This window comes from Moschus berezovskii, chromosome 22 (assembly GCF_049115385.1).
Source record: "Moschus berezovskii isolate FMDL1 chromosome 22, NW_MosBer_1.0, whole genome shotgun sequence".
NCBI lineage: Eukaryota > Metazoa > Chordata > Mammalia > Artiodactyla > Moschidae > Moschus > Moschus berezovskii.
The window spans coordinates 9,517,788-9,543,556 of record NC_142481.1 but is presented as its reverse complement, the minus strand read 5'-3'; the positions used below and the strand labels follow the sequence as shown (position 1 = coordinate 9,543,556).

Sequence of the window (25,769 nt, the reverse complement as noted above, 5' to 3'; positions counted from 1 at the left end):
AAATAGAGACCAGAGAGAGGATGGTGTTTCCTTTCCCTGGAAGGAGGTCATTCAGGTAGAAAACAGTAGAACAAGCTTGCAGAACACCCGCTCAGCCCAGTCCCGCCTCCACCCGGCGTGGGGGGTTGGGAGGAGGGGGTGTTGCGGGGGAGGAGCGCCGTGCCTTTAAGGCTACCGGAAACAGGCCTGCAAGAGCGGAAGTATCCCGCTTCAGTTCCCTTCTTCACGTGGTGCAGGCCGGAAGTGACGCGCGTGGCCCGGGAGCTGCAGACGCGGAGGCCGACGGAGCCGGAGTCGCGGACGCCGCGGGGTCTCCGGGACAGGTGACCGGGGGAGGGGGCCGGGAGCGCGCCCGGAGAGGGCGGGGCCTGACGCCCCACGTGGGGGGAGCGGGCGCGGGCGCTGGCGGTGTAGCCCGCCGCCCGCGGGGGCGGGGCCACAGTACTCCGCGGGGGGCGGGGACTGGACGCCCACATGGGAAGCTAGAAGGGTGCTGAGGGGGCGGGCCGTCGGCGGGGCAGGGCTTGGGTGGGCCGGGCTCCGGACGCGTCCGGAGCCGTGGTGGGCAGCTGGGGCGGGCCCGAAAAAAAGTTATGCCGGGACTGGGGGCGGGGCCAAATAGTACCCGGCGGACTAGGGGCGGGGCCGGAAAGTTTCGCGTGTCCTGGAAGTGGGTCCAGGAAGTCAGGGGCGGGGCCAGGGGCTGACCCGAGGGTGAGGGCGGGGACAGGCGCCGGTAGGGCGGAGCCAAAAAGTTACGCAGGAACCGGGCCGCTGAGCCAGAATTTAGGGACGTCGGGTACCGGGCCAGATACTGAGGTAAAGGGCGGGGGCGGAGCCAGGGGGTGTGACCAGAGGCTGGGCTCAGCAAATCGGAGGCGGGGCCACAGTGTTGGCTGGTGAGCCGGGGCGGGACCGGTGCCAGAAGGCGAGGAGGAGGGGGCGGGTTTAGGCTGCTGCCTGGGGCTTCTGTGGGCGGGGCTAGGAAGTGGGCCGGGGCGGTCGGACGCCGGAAGGGGGTGGGGTTAGTGACGCCATGTGGGCGGGGTCAGAAGTTTGGCGGGAAAGGCGGGGCCGGAAAGTTTGCCTCCCTTCGGGGCGGGGCTGTGGCGTTCCGGACCGGGTGGAGACTGGAGCTTTTCCCTAGAAAGCCGCGTGAGGGCGGGGCAGTTTTGTCTGCGCCTGGGCGGGGAGGGTGTTCACCCGGGAGGCCGAACCAGACCCGGGAAGCGTCGCCAGGGGGTCCTGGGTCTGTTGGAGGAATCTTTTTTGGGGTGCTGGAGCGGGGCTTTAATATCCCTGACGGTAGGGGCAGCGAATAGGAATGGAGCTCGGACTATTTGTTGAGTGTAGGGTTATAAGACGTCGCTGAAATTCCTGGGGAGAGTCAGGTGTAGACGATTAAGCGGGATGTGAGCAGCACCAGGTTGGGCACAGGGAGTCGGGCTTTCTTGCGCAGGTCATGGGAGAGGCTTTTTCTAAAGCTTTCTTGGAGTAGAGGCCTGGGTTTTAAACTCCCAGCAGAGGGGTGTGGAGACTGAACTAGGATTTTCGTTTTGAAGGGATCTGTGTGGGGTGTTTTCCTAAGTGTTGGGGCGGGCCCAGAACTTTCCCAGGGTGTGTGTGACTACATTGTTTACATAGGAAATGGATGGGTCCAAAACCCTGTGGAGAGGACTGAGTCTAAACTTTTCCTGGTAGGGGGTGGGCTTGAAGAGGGGCTTCAAGAAGAGGGGCTGGGAGTGAGGGCGAGAATTCCTTTGGAGTGAAGGGTGTGTGTGTGTCCCTTGAAGTGAAGGGGGTGTGTGTTTGTGTGTCCCTTGGAATGAAGGGTGTGTGTGTGAGGGCAAGTATTCCCTTGGAGTGAAGTGTGTGTGTGTGTGTCCCTTGGAGTGAAGGGGGGGTGTGTGTGTCCCTTGGAGTGAAGGGTGTGTGTCTGTGTGTGTCCCTTGGAGTGAAGGGAGGGGGTGTGTGTGTGTCTCTTGGAGTGAAGGGTGTGTGTGTGTATGTATGTGTCCCTTGGAGTGAAGGGTGTGTGTGTGTATGTATGTGTCTCTTGGAGTGAAGGGTGTGTGTCTGTGTGTGTGTCCCTTGGAGTGAAGGGTGTGTGTGTGCGCGTGTGCGCGTGCACGTGCAGTGTGTGCATTTGAGGAGCCCCCAGTCTGGGACAGGAAGAGACAGATTGAGTGGAGCCATTGGCCTTAGTCCTTCTGTTCCCTCTGCCCTCAGGAGCCCCCAGTGCTGTGTCCAGATTCTGCAGGGGAGGTTTGCTGGGACCCAGGTCCCACCCTGCCAGTGGAATGGTGAGAAGAAAAGTGGGGTCTTTGAGATCTGAGCTTTGGGGCAGGGGGCTTGGGAGAAGAGGTTCTTGACTAGCAGACCCTGGGGCAGGTAGAGGTTTTCAGCCTCTTATCTGTCCGCCCCTCTCAGTCAGCCACACTGGATCTGAAATCGAAGGAGGAGAAGGATGCTGAGCTGGACAAGAGGATCGAGGCTCTTCGGCGGAAGAATGAGGCCCTCATCCGGCGCTACCAGGTGCCCTAGCCCCGCCCTGGGAGACCCCATCCCCTCTCCTCCCCGCAGTGAGTTTCCCTCACCTCTCCCTTCCTTAAAACCTTTTCATGACTCCTCATCTCTGTCAGGGTAAAAGCCAAGGGCCTCAGCCTGCGATTCCTCCTTTCATTCCATCATTGGTTTGTTCATTCACAAATATTCACCAGGGCCCATTGCTCAGTGGCACTGTGGCGGCAGCGGTGATGGAGGGGACCCCGGGCCTGCCTTTTCAGGGCTCACAGGCCAGTAGGGGCCCAGCTATGGCTTCAGTCAGTGATGAGTGAGTGGGCCAGCCTGGGATGGAGGAGGTCAGGGTTCTGTGAGAGCCCAGGTGGGGCTTTTCACCCAGCCTGGGGGATATTAAGGAGGACTTCCTGGAGGAAGGGATTCTGAGACTCTAAAGGTGAGTAGATGTTAGCCAGTCTTTTTTTTTTTGGCTGCACCGCATGTCTTGTGGGGGTCTTAGTTCCCTGACTAGGGACTGAATGCAGGCCCATGGAAGTGGAGCGTAGAGTCCTAACCACTAGACCACCAGGGAAGTCCCAACTAGTTGAAAAGGAGAGCAGAACACACTTCACACAGAGGGGACAGTTTGTGCAAAAACTTGGACCTTAAAGTTGGAGGGTCAGTTGGAGGATATTGGCCACGCAGGGCCCGGAAGGCCATAAGGCTAAGACTTTGGACTTTTTCCTAAGGACACTGGGGAGCCATCGAGGGCTTTGAGTGGAAGTGGGGCCAGATTAGAGTAGGTTTGTGGGGAGATTCCTTCGGTTGCTGTGTGGTGGTAGATGGGAGGAGAGGACACTGGAGACGAGGAGGAAACTGGGGCAGGGGCTTCAGCGGGGGCGAGGGCTGGGGGGCCGTATGGAGAGGAGGTGCCTGGCCTGCGACAGGGCTGTTGGGAGGGACTCAGTGACTGATGGGCGGTGGTGGGAGGTGCGGAGAGGATCCAGGATGAGGCCCAGGTCCTGTCACAGGTGCCAGAGTAGGTATTGGGGCTGTCCCTGAGATAGGAGGAGGAGCAGGTTTCATTCATTCATTCTTCATGCGTTCATTCATTTAAAAAAGAAAAAAGGATGTTGAACCTCTGTTGTGTTCCAGGCAGTGTTCCAGGTTTGGGGTATACATTAGTGAACAAAACAGACAGATATCCCTGACCCAGAGTAGATTCTGTTATGGGGAGGAACATATTTTGCTTCTTTTGTCTAAGAAGCAAAATAGACATAATGTCATGGGGGCGGGATGGTGTGTGGAGAATGGCAGGCGAGCTGGTCAGAGAAGGCCTTCCTCAGAAGGGAACTTTTGAGCAGAGACCTGCAGGAGGTGAGGGACTGGAGAATCTATGGAGGAGGGTCATTCCCGGCCTAGGGAACAGCAGGGGCAAAGGCCCTGAGGCAGGTTTGAACCCGGTATGTTCCAGGCACAGTGAGAGGGTCACAGTGAGCCAGAGAAGAGTGGGAGATGAGGGTGGGATGGTAATGAGACCACACCCTGTGGAGCCCCATTGGCTGTGGGGGAGCCTTTAACTCTGGCTCAGAGGGTCTGAGCAGGAGAACAGCCCGGTGCGCTTAGAGGGAAGAAGTGACCAGCTTTCTTGTCTAGAGCTCCAGACAGAGGTCTGCGCTGGGGCTGACTTGGGGATATTCAGGGGACTGTGGGAATCTGGCTGGTACACAGGACCCCTGATACCCACTATCTGATCTCCTAGGAGATTGAGGAGGATCGGAAAAAAGCTGAACTGGAGGGAGTAGCAGTGACAGCTCCCCGGAAGGGCCGCTCACTGGAGAAGGAGAATGTGGCAGTGGAAATGGTGAGCCCCACTCCAGGGTGGGAACTCGTGAGGACTGCGAGGGGGTGAGAGTTGAGATCTACGAGCCTTCCCAGCTGCCCCAGGCCTGTGGGGCCCTCGATCCTGGCAGCCGCCCTCTGGGCCTGGGGTGTCCTGGTCTCCCTGCCCCAGTGACCTTCCCCCCCTCCCCCCTTTCCAGAAGAACCTGGGTCCTTCCCGGAGGTCTCCAGGGACCCCTCGGCCTCCAGGGGTCAGCAAGGGAGGCCGGATCCCCCCTCAGCACGGAGGCCGGGCAGGCATGGGCCGGACATCCCGCAGCTGGGAAGACAGTCCCGGGGAGCAGCCTCGTGGAGGTGCTGGGGGCCGCAGCCGGAGGGGTCGGTTCAGGGGGTCCCCTCATCTCTCTGGAGGTGGCGATGCCTCGACTGCCGACCGCAAATCCAAGGTAGGAGCCGAGAGGGGGCTGAAGTCCGTTGGGGAGGCGCAGTGTTCTGTTGCTCTGTTTCTGCTCTCAAATGGATTTTCTCCTTCATCTTTCACTGCCTCTGTTCTCTTTCTTGGACCCTCGCGCCGGCTTTTTTTCACCTCTTCTCTTTCTTCTCTCCCCCAGACCAGCCTGTCTCTTTCTGTCTCCCGTTTTGCGCTCGCTGTGTGCTTGCTCACCTGCCTTCCCTTCCCTTTGTCTCTTTTTGGTGCTCTCCGGTGGGTTCTGCCCCGCGCGCATGCGTTCCTCCTTTGTGTGCGCATGCCCACGCGCTCTCTCTGTGTCATTACTTGAATTAGTTGGTAGGGAGTGGTGAGGTTCTTCCTGTACCTGCTCTCAGCGCCCACCACGCAGATCAGCAGAGTGGGAAGTTGCCCAGCCTGGTGGCGTAGGGGACAACTTTCTATGAGTTCCCTGTCCTTGGGCAGCTCACTTCCCCTCTAGGAGATTCCAGTTCTCACTCTTAAATGGGAATGAAAATCAGGTTTAAAAGTTTTCATAAGCATCGTGTGACATCAGGCATAGAAACCCTCAGATTAAGCACTCAATGTATGTTGCTTAAGGATATTTAGAAAGACCCCAAAGTGCCGTGGCATTAATCAAGTGGAAGTTTATTTCTCTCTTGTGTGCTGAGTCTTGTGTGCTGGGAATACAAGTGTTCCCAGCATCTTGGGCACATGCTCATCTAAAATTCTGTTACCACCCAGAGGGGAAAAACTGTTACCTAAAGCTGAAACTGCAATACTTTGGCCACCTCATGCGACGAGTTGACTCACTGGAAAAGACTCTGATGCTGGGAAAGGTTGGGGGCAGGAAGAGAAGGGGACGACCGAGAATGAGATGGCTGGATGGCATCACCGACTCTGTGGACATGAGTTTGAGTGAACTCCGGGAGTTGGTGATGGACAGGGAGGCCTTGTGTGCTGTGATTCATGGGGTCGCGAAGAGTCGGACACGACTGAGCGACTGAACTGAACTGAAGAAAGGGAGGAGAATGCATCGTGGGGGTCACCTGGCCATCTGTCACGTTGTTACTGTGGCAGCCATTGCAGGGGTCCCCAACCCCTCTCCCAGGCTCAGCATTTTGCCAGAAGGATTAACAACTGAGATTTATTACAGGGAAAGAATAGAAAGCAAAATCAGTAAAGGGAAAGGGCCCATGAGCCAGAGTCTGGAGGATTCCAGGCGCTAGCTTCCAAGAGTCTGTGTCCAGTGGAGACACAAATTGTTGTTTAGTCACTAAGTTGTGTCTGACTCTGTCCCCGTGGGCTGTAGCCCGCCAGGCTCCTCTGTCCATGGGATTTTCCAGGCAAGAATACTGGAGTGGGTTACCATTTCCTACTCCAGGGGATATTCCCCACCCAGGGATCAAACCTGTGTCTCCTGCATTGGCAGGCGGATTCTTTACCACTGAGCTACCCAGGGAAGCCCAAGGACATAGGCTGCACTTAATTGTTCTTCACTGACAACATGTCAAAAGTTCATCTACTGGGGACTCATTAGAGAGCTAGTACCCAGGCTTCTTATCCGAGGCTGGTCACATAGGTCCCCTCTGCCTAGAACACACCCAAATTCGAGACCCTGGAAGGAAAGGGGGTGTTCAGCATACACTGTATCGTTTGCAAAAAAAGTCTAGGCACGTGGAGCTCTGCTTACTGGTTAACTGTTGACAGGACGTGCAGAGAGCCAGTGTCCAGGTGCCAGCCAGGGGCTACCTTGCATAACAGGTCTAAGGAGAGAGCCTCAGCAGATTGTTTCTTTCTGACTCCCTGTATGTCTCTCTGTCCTCCCCTCCTCCCCCCAACAAGGAGTGGGAGGAGCGGCGGAAGCAGAACATTGAGAAGATGAACGAGGAGATGGAGAAGATTGCTGAGTACGAGCGCAACCAGCGGGTCAGTGCCACGGGCGCCCCTTGGCGTCAGGGCGGAGCCGCCGGGTCGGGAGAGCGCGCAAACACCCCCACCCCCAACCAACTCCGCATGACTGCAGGAAGGCGTTCTGGAGCCCAACCCGGTGCGAAACTTCCTGGACGACCCTCGGCGACGCAGTGGGCCCCTGGAGGAACCTGAGCGGGACCGCCGGGAAGGCAGCCGCCGGCACGGGCGCAACTGGGGGGGCCCTGACTTCGAGCGGGTGCGCTACGGCCTCGAGCAGGAGCGGCAGGTGGGTGTGGGTGGCTGGGCCAGGACTACCGCCCAGCAGCCGGTCTCTGGGTTCCACGGGGAGGGATGTGTGTCGAATGCCGGGCACAGAGCAGGAAGAGGCTGCAGCCCTGCACTCAGGCTTCCCTCCAGTTGATGGTTGCCCCAGAGCCATACTACTTTCTGTTTGTAGCTTTATGATCTGTTTTGGTGTGATTTTCTTCCTTACTAACGTTAGTAATGTTTACTGGGTACTGGCCAGGGGCCGGGCACTGTTTAGAGTGCTGGGGCTAAATCAGTGGCCATATAGTAAGATGTCAGATAATGCTGAAAGTTGGGAAGAAGGCTCCAGCCCAGCCAGGTGAGGGCATGGAGAATAGAGAAGGATCTGGGGTGGCCTCTCTGAGGTGCCACATGAGGAGATATGGCTTTGATCTCCACCCTGTCACCTCCTCTTTCTGTCTCCTTGAGCCAGGGGCTCTACCCAGGAGCTTAGAAGGCCTCAGGGAAGGGGTGCAGGGGCGAGAGTGGTTGGCGGAGCCCTGATTGCCCGTTTGCTGGGGGCAGGGCCGCCGGGCCGGCCTGGGCGGCACCGGGGATATGACGCTCTCCATGACCGGCCGAGAGCGGTCCGAGTACCTGCGCTGGAAGCAGGAGCGGGAGAAGATCGACCAGGAGCGGCTGCAGAGGCACCGCAAGCCCACCGGCCAGTGGCGGCGGGAGTGGGATGCCGAGAAGACGGATGGCATGTGAGTCTCCGCCCTGCCCACCCCTGTGGGGCTCCTCGACCTTGGCCCTGACTTCTGACTTCTTGGCCTCTCCGGTTTCTCATCCTGTATATCAGTTAGCACAAGCTAGGTAACACTGCATGCTGCTGCTGCTAAGTCACTTCAGTCGTGTCCGACTCTTTGCGACCCCATAGATGGCAGCCCACCAGGCTCCCCCGTCCCTGGCATTCTCCAGGCAAGAATACTGGAGTGGGTTGCCAACACTGCATAACCATTGCCAAATCTTGGGGGCACAGAAGAGCCGTTTCTTTTTCCTTTTTTTTTTTAAACACCAAAAGCATTTTGTATTGGGGTATAGCCAATGTAACAACAAATGTTGTGATAGTTTCAGATGAACAGCAAAAGGACTCAGCCATAGATTTTTTTACAACCATTTATTTATGTATTGGCTGCGTCGGGACTTAGTTATGGCGTGCAGACTCTTGATCGTGACGCGCAGGCTCCAGGGTGCCTGGGCTCAGTTCTTGTGGCATGCAGGCTTAGTTGCTCCAAGGCCTGTAGTATCTTAGCTTGCCTGACCAGGGATTGAGCCCAAATCCTCTGCCCTGGGAGGTGGATTTTTAACCCCTGGACCACCAGGGAAGTCCCCAAACATTTCTTGCTCCTGTGCTCAGCGGTCTTCTAAGTTGGGCTGATCCAGGCTGGCCTGGGAGCTGTGGGTCCAGCTGGGGCTGAGCTTACTTCCACCCTGCATGTGTGCATTCTGGACTTTGCGCTGGGGGAAGGGGCTGCTGGGGGAATCTTGGGTCTTAGTGCTGGCAGGTGTGCAGGAGGGAGAGAGACACTTCCCCGTTCTTTTAGCCAGCAGACCCCCCTGCTCCAGCGGGAAGTTAAACTCTGTCAATTCTTGTGGGTACTGCAGTGGTTCCACAGCCAAGGGTGCGGATGTGAGTTCTCATGCAGGGAGGGCATGGAGAATTACAGCGATGACCCCTTGGCATCCTCCCTTCATCCCTCTATGTCCCCCACCTACCCAAGCACCTTATCCCGGTGGCATTATTATTCTCAGGTCTGACTCTGTCACCTTTCGGGTCCCAGGAAACATCCCATTAGTCAAACTTAAAGCGAAGACATCATCCACAGGAGGGCTCACTGCCAAAGCAAAGGCTGAGAAGATTCTGGAAGAGCTGCTGAACGGCAATCTTAAAATGGCCAGCTGTCGTTTTTACATCATCCTCTATCCTTTGCCACAGCACTGGCTAAAGAAAGAGGATCTTGTCTGTGTGCCTGGAGGTCAGAGCTTCTATTTTTGGATTGTGAGCTAAGCCTTTGCCAGCGTGAGAAACATTTTGCACAGATACCGTAGCTGATATTTCTGAGGGGGAGGCAGGTGAGCTTCTGCGGAGATGTTCTTGGACTTAAGACTGAGAAAGTCCTCTTACGGGCCCATAGCAACCTGCAGCTAGTCTTAGGTTTGCAGTGAATAGAGCTATGGTCACATGCTGAAGGACAGTGAAGCAGAGTATGGAGAGGGTTGGAGGCTCCTGTTTTAGACCTAGATAATGGATGTCATTGGGCTTCCCAGGTGGCACTAGTGGTAAAGAACCCGCCTGCCAGTGCAGGAGACATAAGAGATGAGGATTCAATCCCTGGGTCAGGAAGATCCCCTGGAGGAGGGCATGGCAACCCACTCCAGTATTCTCGCCTGGAGAATCCCATGGACAGGGGAGCCTGGTGGACTACAGTCCATGGGGTCGCAAAGAGTTGGACATGACTGAAGCAACTTGGCATGCAACACAATGTATGTAATAATACGTGGTCGGAAAGTTTAGGAAGGCCTCTAGGCTGAGGCCTGAAGGAGGTAATGGAGCGGGCCCCGGAGAGAGCGGAGGAAGCGAGCCCCAGGAGTGGCCCGTGCAAAGGTCGTGAGGCCGGAGCTCTGTGGTAGGAGAACTCGCTAAGCTCGGGAGGCGAGATGGGAGATGAGGGCGGACCGGAAGCTGGGGATGTTGTACTTTCACATTTTTGTTGAGGTGGGGAATTGCTGTCAAATGCTGATCATTTTTCTGTGTTTGTACCACCGTGTCACATTTGCCCTTTGTCTTTCACCTGATCCTGTGCTTTAATCAGTGACACGCTCCCCCATGCGGGTTGACGACCTTGCCGCCTGTGATCTTGATTTCTACCCGTGGCCTCCACCTCCCCCGATGACTCTTCCCGCCCTACCGGTTCTCCCTGGGTCACCAGCTGCCTGCTCACCCCTTTCTCTTTCCCCAGGTTCAAGGATGGCCCAGCCGTGGCCCTGGAACCATCCCACCGCTATGGTGAGTGGGAGTTCTTGGGTGGGGTGAAGCAGCTGGCTGGGCCAGGGGGGTTGGGGCAGGGTGGAGTGGGGGTAGCTTGTACCGTGCCCTCCACCCCCGACTTCCCCTGGGTTTTGTTGCAGATGACCAGGCTTGGGCCCGGCCCCCCAAGCCCCCCACTTTCAGGGAGTTCCTGTCCCAGCACAAAACTGAGGTCAGCCGCAGAAAGAAGAGGAGCAGCCGACCCCAGCCTAAGGCAGCGCCCCGTGCCTACAGGTGGGGGCGCCCTTCTCTTGCACGAGCACAACCCCAGCGGGACTGTGTGGCTCTGCCCCTGGTTGTTCTCTGGCTTGTGCGTTTGGGGGATATTTCTGTCCTTTCTTGGCCCCATCTGTCTCTTGGGCACTTGTCTTCCTGTGGGTCAGGCACTTGGTTTTGGGGGCGTCGAGGCCTGGCTGTCGCTTTACCCTCATCTCTCCCCTCCTGCCCTCCCACCCATCTCTTCTGCCCACCTACCTGCCCACCTTCCCCTCTCTACCTGGCCACCTCTGACACCCGGGACACATGCCCTGTTTCCTTCTCGGTGCTCTAGCCTGATGGCTCCTTGTCTGGAAATCCCAAAGACCCGCTCTCTCCACCTGTTGAATTTTGCAGCTCTGTGTGTGGGGAGGAGCCTGCGGTGGGAAGCCCCTTCCTCCTGTCCATCTGGGCTTTATTCCTTTCCTCTGTCCCCTCCAGTGACCACGATGACCGCTGGGAGACGAAGGAGGCCGTGTCCACAGCTCCCGAGCCCCTGCAATCTGCTCTCCCCAAGGAGGCGCCCATGCAGGTAGGGCAGGCGGCACAGCGTGGGGTGCCTGGGGCCTGCAGCCTCTCCCTGACCTGCCTTGTGTTCCTCACAGCTGCCTGAGACCCCGGCCCCGGCCCATCGGCCTCCTGAGGAGGAGGGCGAGGAGGAGGGGGAGGACGGAGAGGATGAGGAGTGGGAAGACGTGAGTGAGGATGACGAGGAGGAGGAGGAGGAGGAGATCGAGGAAGAAGAGGAGGCTGATGATGAGGAAGAAGAGCCAGCCGGAGATCACCAACCCCAGGAGGCTGAGCCCAGCAGGAGCCCCACCAGGGAACAGGGCGACAAAGAGCCCGCCAGGCCGGAAGTGCCCCTGCCGCTCCCCCAGGCTCCCGCCACACCTTCCAGCCCCTTCTCGCCCCCCGGGGGCCACCAGCCTGTGTCCGACTGGGGTGAAGAGATGGAGCTGAATTCTCCCCGGACCGCCCACCCGGCAGATGCTGTCTCTCCGGGTGAGGCCTGGTCGTTTGAAAATGCATGAAGCTGACTGCTTGTGTGTGTGCTCGAGGGGTGCATGGGGGACCCTCAGGACCCTGGGACCTTGTGTGCCCTGGTGGCTAGGGAGGACGGTCCATGCCTGTCTCTAGAAGGCCCACCCCCAGATCCTGCCCTGGAGCCCTTCAGAGTGCCCTCTCCAATAAAAGATCACTTCCTCAAATGACACTTCCCATGTGTGTCCTTAAACCCCCTCTCACTCCCCCAGAGCCTTCTGTCTTGAGGGGGGTGCGGTATTTGGAGGGGAATGGGCTTGACTGGGCCTCCCCCTTCCCCAGGAGGTGACCAGCCAGCCCCTGCCTCCTTGGAGAGTGGGCCCAGCGCCCCAGGAACCCAGAAAGCTGAAGAAGAGGGGTCTGAGGCAGCTCCAGGTTGGGGGAGTGGCAGGGGTGGTGGAGGTGGCCTGCCTTCCACTTCCTCTTTGGTTGAGGGGAGGAGGGTTTGGGGGCAGTAGAATGGAGTGGATGCGTCTCCATTATGGGTGTGGGGTAGCTACTGGCCCGGAGATGGGGTGAGGGGGGCAGGGTTAGGCTGCTGGGTGGGAACGAATCCAGGGTCAAGGGGGTGGAGCTATAGGGAGGACTTCCTGGAGGCCGAGCCACTAGGAATTGAGTGTATTTGGGGGTGAGGAGGTGGAGCCAGGGTGGGATTAGGAGGTAGAGGGCTACCGCAGAGGTTCTGCAAATAATCTAGAAACAAGGGGCGGGTTAAATTGATAGGAGCTCAGAGAAGGATTTGAAATACAAATCGGTCAAAAATGAATTGGGAAGGAGTACTGGATCTAGCTGTGGGCGTGGTTACAGTTTTGAGGTGTAAATTAGTAAATGGGGTAAATTAGAAATACGTAAAATATTGGGGTAAAAATTGTGGAGTCTAGCAGACCTGGAGCAACGGGCAGAACCCAGTTTCCACCTCCACCAGGCGGAAGCTGTGTTGTGGACCTCCAACCTTCCCAAGGAGTAGGGGTTAGGACTTGGGGGCATAGCCAAGGAAGATCTGGTTAGGACTCAGAAGGTGGGCAAGGGACGTGGAGGTAGATCCTGTAGGGCAGGCTTGCTAGAGGTTGGCTTGTGTTCGTGGGATGAGGCTGGGATGGGAGAGGACAGAGTTTAGGATAGCTGCTGAGGTCGGGGTACCCGAAGCGCTTTGTCTTTGGGTCACGTGACTGCGATCTTGCTGTATCAGATTATGTATTCCATCGTAAACGGGGATCTGTTGCGGGGCTGTGAGGATTAAAGGAGCCTGAGACTCGTAAACCGCTTAACGCAGGGTGGGCGGCGGCCAGGCTTGGTGGGGCGGAGGGGCGGGGCTAAGGTGTCCGGGGTCCGGCGGTGGGGGGCGGGGTTACTGTTGCCCTCAGGTGACCGCCCCTTCTCTTCGCAGAGGCGGACCCCGAGGGCCAAGAGACGGCAGAGATCGCCGACTTCCAGAGGGTGCGTTTCTGCAAAGTGGTGGCGGCCGCTTCTTCACCAGGGGCTGCCCGCTGACCGCGCCCGCCGACTGCGGCCTCCGCGCTCTGCACTAACCTTCCGCCGCCTCGCTCCTCTACCCTCTGCTTCCGCCACTCCAGCCAGGAGAGGGTTAAATGTAAGGGCGGGGGGAGGAGCCAGGGATAGTGAACCGGGTGGGGCCAGGGCAATAGTCCAGTCTCACAAATAGGGGGCGCGGTGGCCCCAGGGTGGCTGAGGCACCCCCGAGTTAGCCACTTTTGGAGGCCATGGGGGTGTAGGTGCCAGTTCCCGGGCCGTTTTCTGCCTCCAGGAGCTTACATCTGAGGCATGGCTTAATAACCAGTGGCTCTTGAAGGACCTGATTTCCCCGGCCGCAGAACTGGTCCCTATTAAACGCAGTGCTTCTGCTAACCTTTGAACTGTGTTTCTGGCGGGGGTAGATGGGTTGCTGTGCTTGGCGGGCTTGTCCGTGGCGGCAGAGGCGGGAGGAAGGGGCTCTTTCTTCCTCCACCCCGCTGATACGTCTTCCCTCCCCCCCTCCCACAGGCCTCCCCGAATTCCTGAAGACGCTGCTGGGAGGGGACTCACGCTTCCCCGCCTTAATGGGGAGGGGGCGGCAGGAGGGGCTTAGTCTGGATCTCCGAGCTGTGCTCTGTTCTCCCCGGAGCCCACTTTGGACCCCATGGCTTTAGAGAGGGAGAAATTGAGGGTGGTGGGGGAGGAGATGGGGAGGGGGCGTGACTGGGGTGCGGGGCGGAGCTGGAGCTTCGGGGTCTGAATTTAGACCTGAAGAGACAAAATATGGAGGAAGAGGCGCGTCCAATTATGGGCGTGGTTAGGATGTTTGGGGCCCGCATTCTAATGGAGTTAAAAACAAGGAAGGGTGTTAGGAAGTGAGGTAGAACCACAGTGCAGATTGAGATGGGAATTCCTAACGCCGGTGTGGGGCGCAGCCAGCAGCAGAGAGCTTGGTTTAGAATGGGGTGCTCAAACTAGTGGAGTCAGGAGGAGAAAAGAGGCGGAATCTGGATTGAAGATACATGAGGGTGGGGGGAGAAGACGGTGGAATCGAATGCTGGAGTAGCGTTTAACTTGGCTAAAGGCAAATTACAACTGGAGCAGGGCTTAAAAGGCCCGAGCTTGGCAAGGGAACGGCGGATATAGATGCTGGGGAGAAGTCTGAGTTCCGAAAGGGGATGGATAGGGCGCGGGGAGAAGGAAAGAAGAGAGCGGAGGTAAGCTTCGGGGCGGGCATAACACCGAAGCTTGGTAGGAGTCGGCTGGGCCGAGACCAACATTTGAGAAAAAGCGAGGTATTGCATGCTTAGGGCGGGGTCAGGACTCTGTGGTTAAGTCTTAGCTTGCTAGTGATTGGCCGGAGACTGATGAGGGGGAGGGCCTAGAGCGCGAAGAGGCGTGTCTATGCTGGCGGGGGCGTGGTTCGGCTGGGGAGAGTTAGAGCCCGGAGGAGGCCCGCCCGCGCGGGGGCGTGGCCACGCTGGCGGGGGTGGGGTTGGACGGGGAGAGAAGCGCGGAGGCGGTCCTCCGCAGGGGGCGGGCCCAGGGGGCGGGCCCTGTGCGGGCTGTGGCTCCGGGCCGAGTGGGCTGCGGGGATGCGGGGCACGAGCTGCGTGGGCGGCGGCGGAGAGAGCCCTGGTGGCGCAGGGCTGAGCGAGGGCCCGCGGGGCCGTTGGCTGCGCCTAGCTCCGGTCTGCGCCTACTTTCTGTGCGTCTCGTTGGCTGCCGTGCTGCTTGCTGTCTACTACGGTCTCATTTGGGTTCCCACGCGGCCCCCTGCCGACCCAGCCGGCCCGCCGCCCAGCGCGCAGTCCTCTCCGTGTGGCGCCCGGGCGGGTGCGCTGCCTGCCCCGGCCCCCGCTGCCGCCTCGGTCTCTTGCCTCCTGGGAGCCCCTGGCGGGCCGAGACTCCAGCTCGAGCTGTCGCGCCGACGCCGCCGCCACAGCGACCCCAGCCGCCGCCGCCCGAGCCGCCAGACGCTGGGGAAGACGCCGGAGGCCGCGGTGGGGCGAGGACCCGGGTAACATTCCTTTTCACCCAGGATGGACCGCCAGCCTTCGACAGCCCGGCGCCCTCGCTGCGGATGCGCCGGTCCCAAATTGGTATCTGGCTCCGTCTTCATGACATCGTCCAGTGTCTGCGGAGCCGTCATCCTGAAGAATGGGGGACGAAGGGGAGCCGGCTCTGGTCTTCGCTTCTCGCAGCTCCTCCGCCGTCAGGCCGGGTCCTCCACCAGGCAGACGTCATACTGATCACTGTCTCCTGCTTCTCCCTCCGTAGGATTCTGTGCACGGAGTCCTCAGCCTGCCCCTCCCCTCCCTCCCTGAATCTCCGTGTGCATCTATCCACCTGCAATAAACTCCAGCCCCAGCTGCCTCGTGCTGTGTTTGTCGTGTTGTCTGCAGAGGGGCATCCCCTCTCAAGTTTGTGAGGGCAAGCTCTTCCTGGCGTCAGGGCATCGCCTCTCACCCTGGGTGGGCTGTGTGCGTTCTCCCCTTCCCTGGGTGGAGGGGGGTGTCATTATCCTCTTCCATCGCCATCATGTATTTTCTGGCTTGGGGTGAGGAGAAGACGCTGATCCGCAATAAGGTAGTTGAAGGTCAGACGGTGTGAAGGGCTTCGCAGGTTTTTGCATGCTTGCAGAGGACAAGTGCCTCTGGAGGGGAGAAAAGGGCTGGTCTCCGGTAACAGCACAGGAGACGAGACGAGAGATGGGGTGATCTCAGAACTGGGTTTCTGGGGATTGTGATTTGTATAAGTATAGTGTCCGGCACGGAAGTTAAATCACCTGGAGAAGTCAGGATACTGCTGGAAGAGCATGAGTTCATATTCCTGGGAGCTGAGAGATGAACATGGACAAGGGTGGTGGTAGGACCCCTCTGGAAATTACAGAGGAAGTTATCAAAGCACCCAGCTGCCTTTGAAGCTTAGTACTGCCTCTCTGGTCTGCAGTGTTGCCTGCAAACCAAGGCAGAGCAACCTGAGTCCTGCTAAAACAGTCAGAGGTGGCTGAGTCTGTTTTCCTACCCAGACGACTAGGGTCTAGCTCTGGGCAGGGTATAGGACCCTACAAGCAGGAAGTGATTACCTGTATGACCACCTCCCTTGAACTGGAGACTTTCTTAGGATGGTGAAGAGGAGCCTCCTCCTTCAGACTGGGACAGCTGTCCATCTGTACCAGGCTAGGAACGTCAATCTGTTTACCTCCCCTCCTTCCTTCTACCCCTTCAGCACCACTTCCCGGAGGGGTCTCCGGGATGAGTGGAATTCAGGAAGCCGGCACCCCTTTTCAGTTAGTGTAGATGGTGGTTAGCGGCACTGATCTTGGAGCCAACATACCCAGATTCAAATCCCAGCTCTTCCTCTTACTAGCTGTGTGACTTTGGGCAGCTAACCCTCCTCTGTCCCTGGGGCTTTAAAAGCCACAGCTTGGATCCCAAGGGTTGCCAGTCAGTCCAGAGCTCTGGACACCAGCCAATGGTGAGTTAGAGGGAGGGACTCCATCCTTGTTCGCGCCGGCTCCCATCTCTCTGATTCTCAACGCTCTTCCCCCAGCCCGTTCTGCTGCTCTCTTCTCTGTGTCTCCCGCACCGCCTTCTCCTGTCTGCTCTCTGTCCGCACGCGTCTCTGTCTCTGTTTGCGAGTCTCTCTCTCATGCCTCTCCACGTCTCTGCTTCTATCTCTCTGTTCTGACTCATGCTCTCAGCTCTGTTGCTCTTGCTTCAGCTCTGCTTCTCCCTTCCTCACTTTTCTCCTCCATCTTTTTTTTTTTTTTCAACTTTTGGCTGTGCCACATGGCATGTGGGATCTTCCCTGACCAGGAATGGACCGCACCGCCCCCCTCGTTGGAAATGTGGCGTCTCAACCACTGGATCAGCAGGAAAGCCCCCTCTCCTAAACATCGACCGACCCTCCCCATCTCTGCCCTAGTTCAGCGTCCCTCACTCCCCCATCTCCTCCCCGCCCCCTCCCTTTTTGGTCTCTCTCTTCCTGTTCCTCTCAGGCTGTTTTGGCCGCTATCTTTTAATCTTTCATTTAACAAATATTTATGCAGCATTTACCATGTGCCAGGCTCTATTTTAAGCACTGGGGAAACAGTAGGAAACAAAACAGGGAGACATTTATACTCTCAATGGAGCCGGTATGTCGGTGGGGAGACAGGCAAGAAATAGAGATGAATAACTTACATATGTGTTATGTCAGGTAATAATAAACACAAAGGAGAAAACTAATCAGGGGATAGGGAGTGATGAAGCTGCTGGTTACTGGCTAGAAGCCTCAGAAAAGTGAGGGCAGGATCTGCAAGTCTTGGGGGAAGAGTGGTCCAGGGATCAGGAGCAGCAAGTGCAAAGGCCCTGAGGCTGGAGGTGCTCAGCTTGTCCAAGGAACGGCAACGATGTCAGTGTGGTCGGAGCAGAGTGAATGAGGGGGCTAGTGGGAGAAAAGAGAATGGAGGTAGTTTGTACAGAGCCCCATGGGCCAGGGTGAGGAGTTTGGCTTTTAGTGACGTGGAGGCTTAACCTCAGGTAAGAGGTCCTCTTAACAGGATCCTCTGACTGCCACGTGGGCAATGAAATGCAGGGGGTGGGGGTGCAAGTTGGGAGCCCAGAAAGGAGATCACTGCGGTGAGTCAGATGAGGGACAACGGTGGCTAGACCAGGGTGGTGATGGAGAGGAAAGGACGGGCGGGTGGTCAAAATGTGTGTGTATGAATTACATTTGGCATAGAAGTTACTATTTTAACCAGTCTGAACTGTGCAATTCAGGATATTAAGTACAGTTGCAGTGTGTGCAACCATGACCCATCAGTCTGACAGTTGTGAAAGGAGAGAGGGAGGGGCTTCCCAGGTGGTCCAGTGGCTAAGACTCTGCACCCCCAATGCAGGGGGCCTGGGTTTGATCCCTGGTGGGGAACTCGATCTCTCAAGAGATTCCATGCCGCAAGTAAAGATCCTGCATGCCCAAACGAAGATAGAAGATCCCACCTGCTGCAACTAAGGCCCGATGCAGCCAAATAAATATTAAGATGAGAAGGAGGGAATGGGTCAGGGGTGCCTCTGGCTGTACCTCTCTGGGTGGGGTGGGGTTTATGTGTCTATGGAGCTGTCCTTGAGCAAGAATTGCCCATCAGAGGACTCCTGGAGGGGCTGCAATGGACTGGTGTAAGTACCCACTGTGTGAGCCCAAGGGAGGCATGTGTGACAGCTGTCAGCAGCAGAATCTCTTAAAGGGAGAGCTGCTCAGCGCCATTCCATGGCCACCACAGGGATCTAAACCGTTCCGGTTCTTTCTGGCCTCATCGCCAAGCGGCTTCACCTGGTACCCACACATCCAGGCTACAAAAAGTTTATTTGTATATTTTATATATATATATATATTTTACTATCAGTTATAGCTAGAAGAGTTATAGCTGGAGGAGGAAATGGCAACCCACTCCAGTGTTCTTGCCTGTAGAATCCCAGGGATGGGGGAGCCTGGTGGGCTTCTGTCTATGGGGTCACACAGAGTCGGACACGACTGAAGTGACTTAGCAGCAGCAGCAGCAAGCGCTCCTCATTACCATCCTTCAGAGCTAAGGGAGGGCTGGTCCCTCCTAGGCGGCAAAGGGCTTTCCTTCAATCTGATTGGATCAGCTTGGGTCACATGACAAGTCCAGAGCCAATGCTTGTGCCAGCGACCTGTCCCTGTCAGTTGCTAGTTGGTTAAGATGTGGATCCCTGAGCCACTCACTGTTAAGTGAAGGCGGGATTACGCTGAAGGTTTAGACCAATCAGGACCTACCGCGGTATCTGGCCCAAGCCGGTAGACAGCCCAACTCCTCAGCCAAACTGTGAGGACTGGGGCTGCCAGGAAGGGGCGCTAAAGAGCGGCCGTCCCGTAGGCTCCTGGCGTCTTCCCTCACGTCCAAGTTGAAGTCGAAGATTCAAGAGAGTATACGTAGATGATGTGTGAAGGGCCTTCGGATAGAATCCGCTATTCCTTATTTGAAATTCCGAATTTCAAAAACCCCTAAAAAAAAAAAATTTCCCCCTTCTTCTGGGGATTATTTTGGCCTAGACTCACATGGTGGCAAGCCAGCTAATATGCATTCTTAACAGTCCTTATTTATCTCCGCTGGCGTGAATTTTCACACGTTTTGCTGCAAATATATTAACATGTCTGATTGAGAGGGGTCGGCTTCAAGCCCCTGGGAGTGTTACATAATATACAGCATTCGCTCAGAATTACCCTTCTAAAATTAGAACATTTCTGAGTTCTGAAACGCGTCTGTCCCCAAAGACTTCAGCTAAGGGATTGTGGGCCTCTAATTGGGCACGCTGCCAAACCTAGATTCATCTTAATTATTTGTTCAACATTTATTTAATGGCTTTGGGAAGAAACTCATTTTCCATTACAATCTTTTTTTAAAAATAGAGGATGATGTTCATTTACTTGGTCCCCTTTGTTAACGATGCACTATTTTTAGTGTGTGTGAGTGCATGTGAAAGTGTGTCTGTGTGTATGACTATATGAGTGTGTCTGTGTGAAGCTGTGTCTCTTTGTGTGTGTCACAGTATTTCTGTGTGTATATATGGGGGGTCTGTGTGAGAGATTGTGTGTAAATGAGTACGATTTATCTTGTCTGTGTGTCTGTGTGACTGTATTTGTGAACATCTACTTAGGTCTGCGTGTAATTTTGTGTGTGTGAATGTGACTGTGGGTTTCCGAATGCATATGTGTGTGTGTGAGTGTGTGTGCGAATGTGCAGGAAAGGAGGCATAGTTCAGAGTTTAAAGTTAAAATGCTGAAATTAAGTCCTCATTTCATGAGACCATCTCTGCCTCCGTTTTAGAATTTCAGCAAACTCTGCAAATGACTCAGAAATTTTGCGTTGCCAAGCTATATCTTATACGTCCACCAGAGGGCGCCTGTCTATTTGCGCCAGAAGAAACTTTAATTCCTGGGAGCTCGCAGATTCTTGCAGAGAAGGGCCAGGGGCAGCTCAGTTCACCTCAGTTGTACGTGGAACAGCAGTTCTCACACTTGTTGGTCTCAGGATTCATTTTATTTTATTTTTTTCCTTTTGAAAAATATTTATTGAGTATAAATAAATGTCCTATACATTAAATATCAAGAAATATTCATTACTGATTACAAGTCAGCTGTAATACTGAAGGAACCACAGAATCAAAATATCCATCCATGATACAGTAGTGATAATTCCATTCCAACACTGGACACAGTAATGATTTACTCACAAGACACAACAAAACTCACCCAAAAAGGCCATCACTTTAACCAACCTATAACACCACAAGAGAAAATGGATTTGAATCATAATATGGACAGTCCCACCAATCTCCTTTGCCATCAGTTTATCAGGTCAGTTTGAGATTATGGAGATATGCTGTCACAGAATTTAAAAGATTTCAATTTCCTTGGTTTTATTTCAAAACTATTATTAAGGAATTAAGATGGACATATCCAGTGATAATTTTAAGTAAGTTAGTCTTTCATAAGAGAAAAGGAATAAAAATTTAGTATAAAGAAAGCCTCCAAGCAATGAGTCTCTTATTGGAAAAAAAAAATAAAAGAAAAATAATTAACTTTTCCTCCAAGGAAAGGAAAGAAACCTAAATCTGTTAAGGCAAACTTGGAAAAATAAATATTCCCCAGTCCCAGAATGCGCATTTATTTTATACGATGTACTTGAATGATGCAAGTCTATGAAGCAGGGATCTGTGGCAATCCAAATGCATCCACCAGGACTCCATCCTTGTTCTTCGAGTCAGTGGGAACACCTTCTGGAATCATGGGCGCAGCTGCTGCTTCATCCAAATAAGAGCTGTCTTCATTGGCCAGAAGCTCATTGCCCAGTGCATCCAAATCTGCTTCGAGGTCATGTTCATCTAATTCTGGGGTGCCATAACTACGACTCAGGGCTTCTTGGATTTCATTTGCATCTTCCATCATATCCTCTAGCTGGTCTTGTAGATCCTCAGTCTGGTCAATTTTCACTTGCTTGTATGCTTTCTTCATTTCCTTTACTCCCAATTTCATAGCATCAACCATCGTCTTGGTGTCCTTCAATGACTGGATGGTGTAGTTGGCTTGCTCCATATTAAATGACTGTTGGGTGAGATTGTCCTGCTGTTGCTTGTACATCCGCTTTTGCTTTAAAACCCGCAAGGCTTTCTGCTTGTCCATATTCTTTGCAGGTCCCTCCCTCATCTTCTTGATCTGATCCTTATACTTCACTAGTTCAGCATCCAGCCGAGAAATCTTCTTGTCAATGGATTCTGCTCTGTTGTCCACTGTGCCAATGCAGTCGGTCAAGCTGGGCGGCAGGAGCCTTGGATTTTGCTTTCCTGAAGAATTGGTTCATCTTGGGCGGCTGCTGTTGCTGCTGCTGCTGTGTCGCTTCAGTCGTGTCCGACTCTGTGCGACCCCATAGACGGCAGCCCACCAGACTCCCCCGTCCCTGGGATTCTCCAGGCAAGAACACTGGAGAGGGGTGCCATTGCCTTCTCTGGGGCGGCCGCTAAGAAAACTTAAACACTGGAGCAAAACTAGAAACCTCAGGATTCATTTTACACCCTTAAAAATTCTTGAGGACTGAGGAGTTTTTTTCTTTTTTGTATATGTGTTACATCTATCAATAATAAATTAAGTATTAAGATTGAGAAGTTAAAAAATTTAGTAATTCACTTAAAAATAACCATGGTAAGTCCATTGCATGTCTGCACTGATTTTATTGTGGTAAGAGATACACAAAAACTTTGTTGTTGTTTAGTTGCTAAGTCCTGTCTGACTCTTTTGCGACCCCACAGACTGTGACCCACCAAGCTCCTCTGTCCATGGGATTCTCCAGGCAAGAATACTGGAGTGGGTTGCCATTTCTTTTTCCAGGGGATTTTCCTGACCCAGGGATGGAACCCATGTCTCCCACATTGCAGGTGGATTCTTTACTGCTGAGCCACCAGGAGAGGTGGTATAAATGGTTAAAATGGTGCATTTTTTAAAGTATGTAAGTTTAGAGGCATTAAGTAAATTCACACTGTTATGCCACCATCACTACTATTCACTTCCAGGTCTTTTTATCTTCCCAAACTAAAGTTCTGTACCCATCAAACAATAATTCCTCATCTTCCCAATCCCAGGTCACTTCTATTCTACTTCAGGTCTCTGAGAATTTGCATATTCTCCTAACTAATGTATAGGAAGTCAGGCAACATTTGTTCTTTCGTGTCTGTCTCATTTCACTTAGCAGCATGCTTTCAAAGTTTATTCATGTCGTAGGTTTCCCTCCTTTTTAAGATTGAGTTATATGTCATTGATGCCACGTTCACAGATACCACATTTTGTTTACCTATTTATCTGTTGATAGACATTTGGAAACTGAAGTTTGACACAACATTTTAAATGAGAAATGCTGTATTTTCCAAAATAAAAAAATTAATGAGAAGAATGACATTATTATACATTTCTGAGAATGTGTAATGTCCGGCTCAAGGGAAAACAACTGGATTTTCAGAGTTGCTTCTGCATTTGATCTGTTGCAATATCACAAATCATCTGGTCTCTGGAAAAATCTGGGTGAAGTCCAGTCAAGTCATGGGGAATCCTGAGCATGGGCTTTTCCAGCCTGTTAACCCCCAACCACACTACCCTGAAACTTCTGTGATTGCAAAACCGCCTTTAGCCTTCCTTGTCATCTGCATTTAACATCTGGTCTGGGTACAATTAATTACAATTTTGTCCTGTGCCATCTTGCTATGTGGTCCATGGATCATAAATAAAATAAAAATAATATGGAGGTCATGAGGTCACACTGTAGCTTTGTAATAATAAGTCTGTGGATATATAAGTCTGGTAATATATCAGATGGGCTTCTCCTCTGGCTCAGCAGTAAAGAATCTGCCTGCAAAGCAGGAGACTTGGGTTCGACCCCTGGGTCAGGAAGATCCCCTGGAGAACGAAATGGCTACCCACTCCAGTATTCTTGCCTGGGAAATCCCATGGACAGAGGAGCCTGGTGGGCTATAGTCTATGGGGTTACAAAAAGTCAGCCACGACTTAGTGACTAAAACAACAACAGTATATCAAATATATTAAGAAAGTATTTAGTAATAATTGAGTAATTAACTATAGTTGGGTAACAAACAACCAAAACCTGTGTGTTGATTAGACACACATTGCATGTAACTGAAAATGAATGGATTCTGGCTGCTTGCCGTTCAGAAGCCAATAAAGAGGCAAGGTTGGTGGATAGGAACGTTTGCTTTATTTTGGATGCCAGCAACCAGGGGTGGGGGCGAGGGCAGACTGCTTGTCCCCCTCCACTGACATTCAGTGCGTAAGAGGGAGGGGGCTCCTTACAGAAACAGCATGATCAACTCTGACAGTCACCTTGAAATTGGTCATCGATGGTCTGATTAGCGTCATCTTAAGTACAGTTAGCCTTCAGGGCCAGTTCCCATTTCCTCAAGGTGAATTCTCAGAATTGTGGCAGCTTGTCTCAGGGCTACAGTTTGGTCATGATGTAGTTAATGTCTTCCACCTGGTGGGGATTTCAGTATCTGCAAGGCAGCTCACAGGATTTGGCTCAGAATATTATCCATAGCCCTTGAGGAGAAGGGTCCTTGACAATGCTTAATGATTCAACTATTATTATTTAGTCTTGTGGGGCTATTTCCCTTTGCTTCTGCATTTTCTCACTTCTCTGATTAAACTGATTCTTTGGCTGAAGTTTTTCCACAGACAACAGGCAGGTGGAGGACATGGCAGGGGGGGACCATCGTGTCCTGCTCCATTTCAATCCGAACGTGTATTGAGCTCACGCTGAGAGTCAGCAGATTGCGGCTGGAGGCTCTGCTGATCTTGGCTGGGCTCTCCCGTGCGTCTGAGGTCATCTGGGGCTGGAGGTGACTGCCTGCCTTGTTGATCTTGACTGGACTGCCCCAGGTGTTTGTGGATGGGCCGATCTTGGCTGGCCTTGGCCGGTGCTTGGCACTTGTGGTCTATTCTAGGAATGTTCCTCTTATTGTGATGGCAGAAGTGTGAGCTTAACTATACAGGTATACATCAAGCCTCTGTGTTCTGTGTACCATCATGCTATTGGCCAAACAAGTCACATGGCCAAGCCCAGTGTAGAGTGGCAGAAGTACATTCCTTCTAAGGTGATGAGGTGGATGGAGTGAAGGTTTCCAAAGAGGAACCTAATCTGCTGTGTGCTAAGTCGCTTCAGTTGAGTCCCTTTGCTCCCCATGGACTGTAGCCCAACAGTCTCCTCTGTCCATGGTATTCTCCAGGCAAGAATACTGGAGTGGGTCGCCTTGCCCTCATCCAAGGGATCTTCCCCACCCAGGGACCGAACCCTCATCTCTTATGTCTCCTGCGGGTTCTTTACCACTAGCGCCACCTGGGAAGCCCCAATCTAATCTCCCACAGGTGGTCATGTCCTGGCCTAGGCCACCTGGAGGACAGTAGGGATCTGGAAAGGACCTGGATATTGTGCTGAAACTTGAAATTGAGAACCAAAGAATGAGCATCCAGCAGGGCTGATATGAACGGCATTAACATTAATGTTGTGCCTCAGAGGGGTTAAATAGCAATTTGCAGAGCAGTTAGTGTGTGTGTTGGGTGGAGGGTGGGTGGGAGGATGAAAACCCAGGCCATCTGACTCTGAACAGTTTCATTTCACTGTTCATTTTGCTTCTTAGTGCAAACCATATGGAGAGCCCACATGCAGGCACTCTGGTTAAAAATCCCTGCTGTGCTCCCACTTGACAGACAGAATGGACTGCCAGCTGGGTGAGCAAGCCCCCTGTGACCTCCAGTCAGTCGAACCTTCAGATGAGTGCTGGCCCAGCCAACATGTGATCGGCCAAAGAAAAATTCAAAAGATGCTCAGGTATGTGCATGCTCATGCATGCTCAGCATTGTCTGACCCTTTGTGACTCCATGGACTGTAGCCCACCGGGCTCCTCTCTCCATGGGATTCTTCAGGCAAGAATACTGGAATGGGTTGCCATTTCCTCCTCCAGGGGATCTTCCCCACCTGGGGACTGAACCTTCACCCTCTGTGTTTTCTGCATTGGCAGGCAGATTCTTTACTCCTGAGCCACCTGGGAAGCTCCAGGTCGAGCATGGGCTAGTTCTTAAAATCCCCATACTGAAGTGGCACATGTTCCTTCTTCTCACATTTCATTGGGCAAGGAAAGTCACATGGCCCCGCCAAACCTCCAATAGGCAGACGTGTATGCCCAGGAGGGCTGGAATGTTTGAGACCATCTTTAATGACTGTTGCGACGGGTTGTTTCTTGCTCTGAAATACCAGTCACACATTCTGCAGGTCCTCCTGTGAAAGGCATACTTTCTGACTAGTAGTTGGGCTTGTTTTCTTTATCTTTTTTGTTCAGTCGCTCAGTCGTGTCCCACTCTTTGTGACCCCATGGACTGCAGCACATCAGGCTTTCTTTATATAGTTTTGTAAAAGAATAGAATCATCATTGTCTGTTAGTCTCTCAAGTAAAAAGTGGCCCCAAATCCCCCCACTTACGCCCTTTGCATTGTGACTTTGCAGTTCCTCCTTTCAAGGGGTAGGGTCAGTTTCCCCTCTCCTTGAATTTGAGCTGGCCTTGACCAGCAGAATATGGCAGACGTGATGCTTTGTCAGTTCTGAGTCTCCGTCTTGAGAGGCTTTGTGCCTTCCATTTGCTTCCTTGGAAAGTCGTCACTGCCACGGGAATAAGACTCGGCTAAGCCTGTCGGGCTATAGTCCCTGGGGTCCGCAAAGAGCCAGACACGACTGAACGGCTTTAACTCACTCACTCATAACCTGCCGCAGGAGGGCTTCCCATGTGGCGCTAGAGTTGGTAAGGAACCCACCTGCCAATGCAGGAGGTATAAGAGATTCGGGTTCCATCCCTGGGTTGGGATGATCCCCTGGAGGAGGGTATGACACCCCACTCCAGTATT

General features: G+C 53.8%; 2 protein-coding genes and 1 pseudogene across 2 annotated transcripts; 2 read left to right on the top strand and 1 right to left on the bottom strand.

Moving 5' to 3' along the window:
- The first annotated feature begins 1,248 nt into the window (after positions 1–1,248).
- On the top strand, positions 1,249–12,842 carry CCDC9 (coiled-coil domain containing 9). Its single transcript, XM_055411760.2, has 14 exons — positions 1,249–1,305; positions 2,230–2,303; positions 2,431–2,535; positions 4,262–4,363; positions 4,542–4,787; positions 6,635–6,718; positions 6,816–6,989; positions 7,535–7,716; positions 9,973–10,019; positions 10,142–10,274; positions 10,737–10,827; positions 10,901–11,297; positions 11,619–11,711; positions 12,724–12,842. The coding sequence occupies exons 2-14, from the start codon at positions 2,301–2,303 to the stop codon at positions 12,825–12,827; spliced, it is 1,761 nt and encodes a 586-aa protein (XP_055267735.2). The 5' UTR covers positions 1,249–1,305; positions 2,230–2,300; the 3' UTR covers positions 12,828–12,842.
- A 519-nt stretch (positions 12,843–13,361) lies between these two features.
- INAFM1 (InaF motif containing 1) lies at positions 13,362–15,184 on the top strand. Its single transcript, XM_055411763.2, has one exon. The coding sequence runs from the start codon at positions 14,405–14,407 to the stop codon at positions 14,831–14,833; it is 429 nt and encodes a 142-aa protein (XP_055267738.1). The 5' UTR covers positions 13,362–14,404; the 3' UTR covers positions 14,834–15,184.
- Positions 15,185–20,486: 5,302 nt separating this feature from the next.
- Positions 20,487–21,174, bottom strand: LOC129546194 (charged multivesicular body protein 5 pseudogene; annotated as a pseudogene).
- Between the last annotated feature and the right edge of the window lie 4,595 nt (positions 21,175–25,769).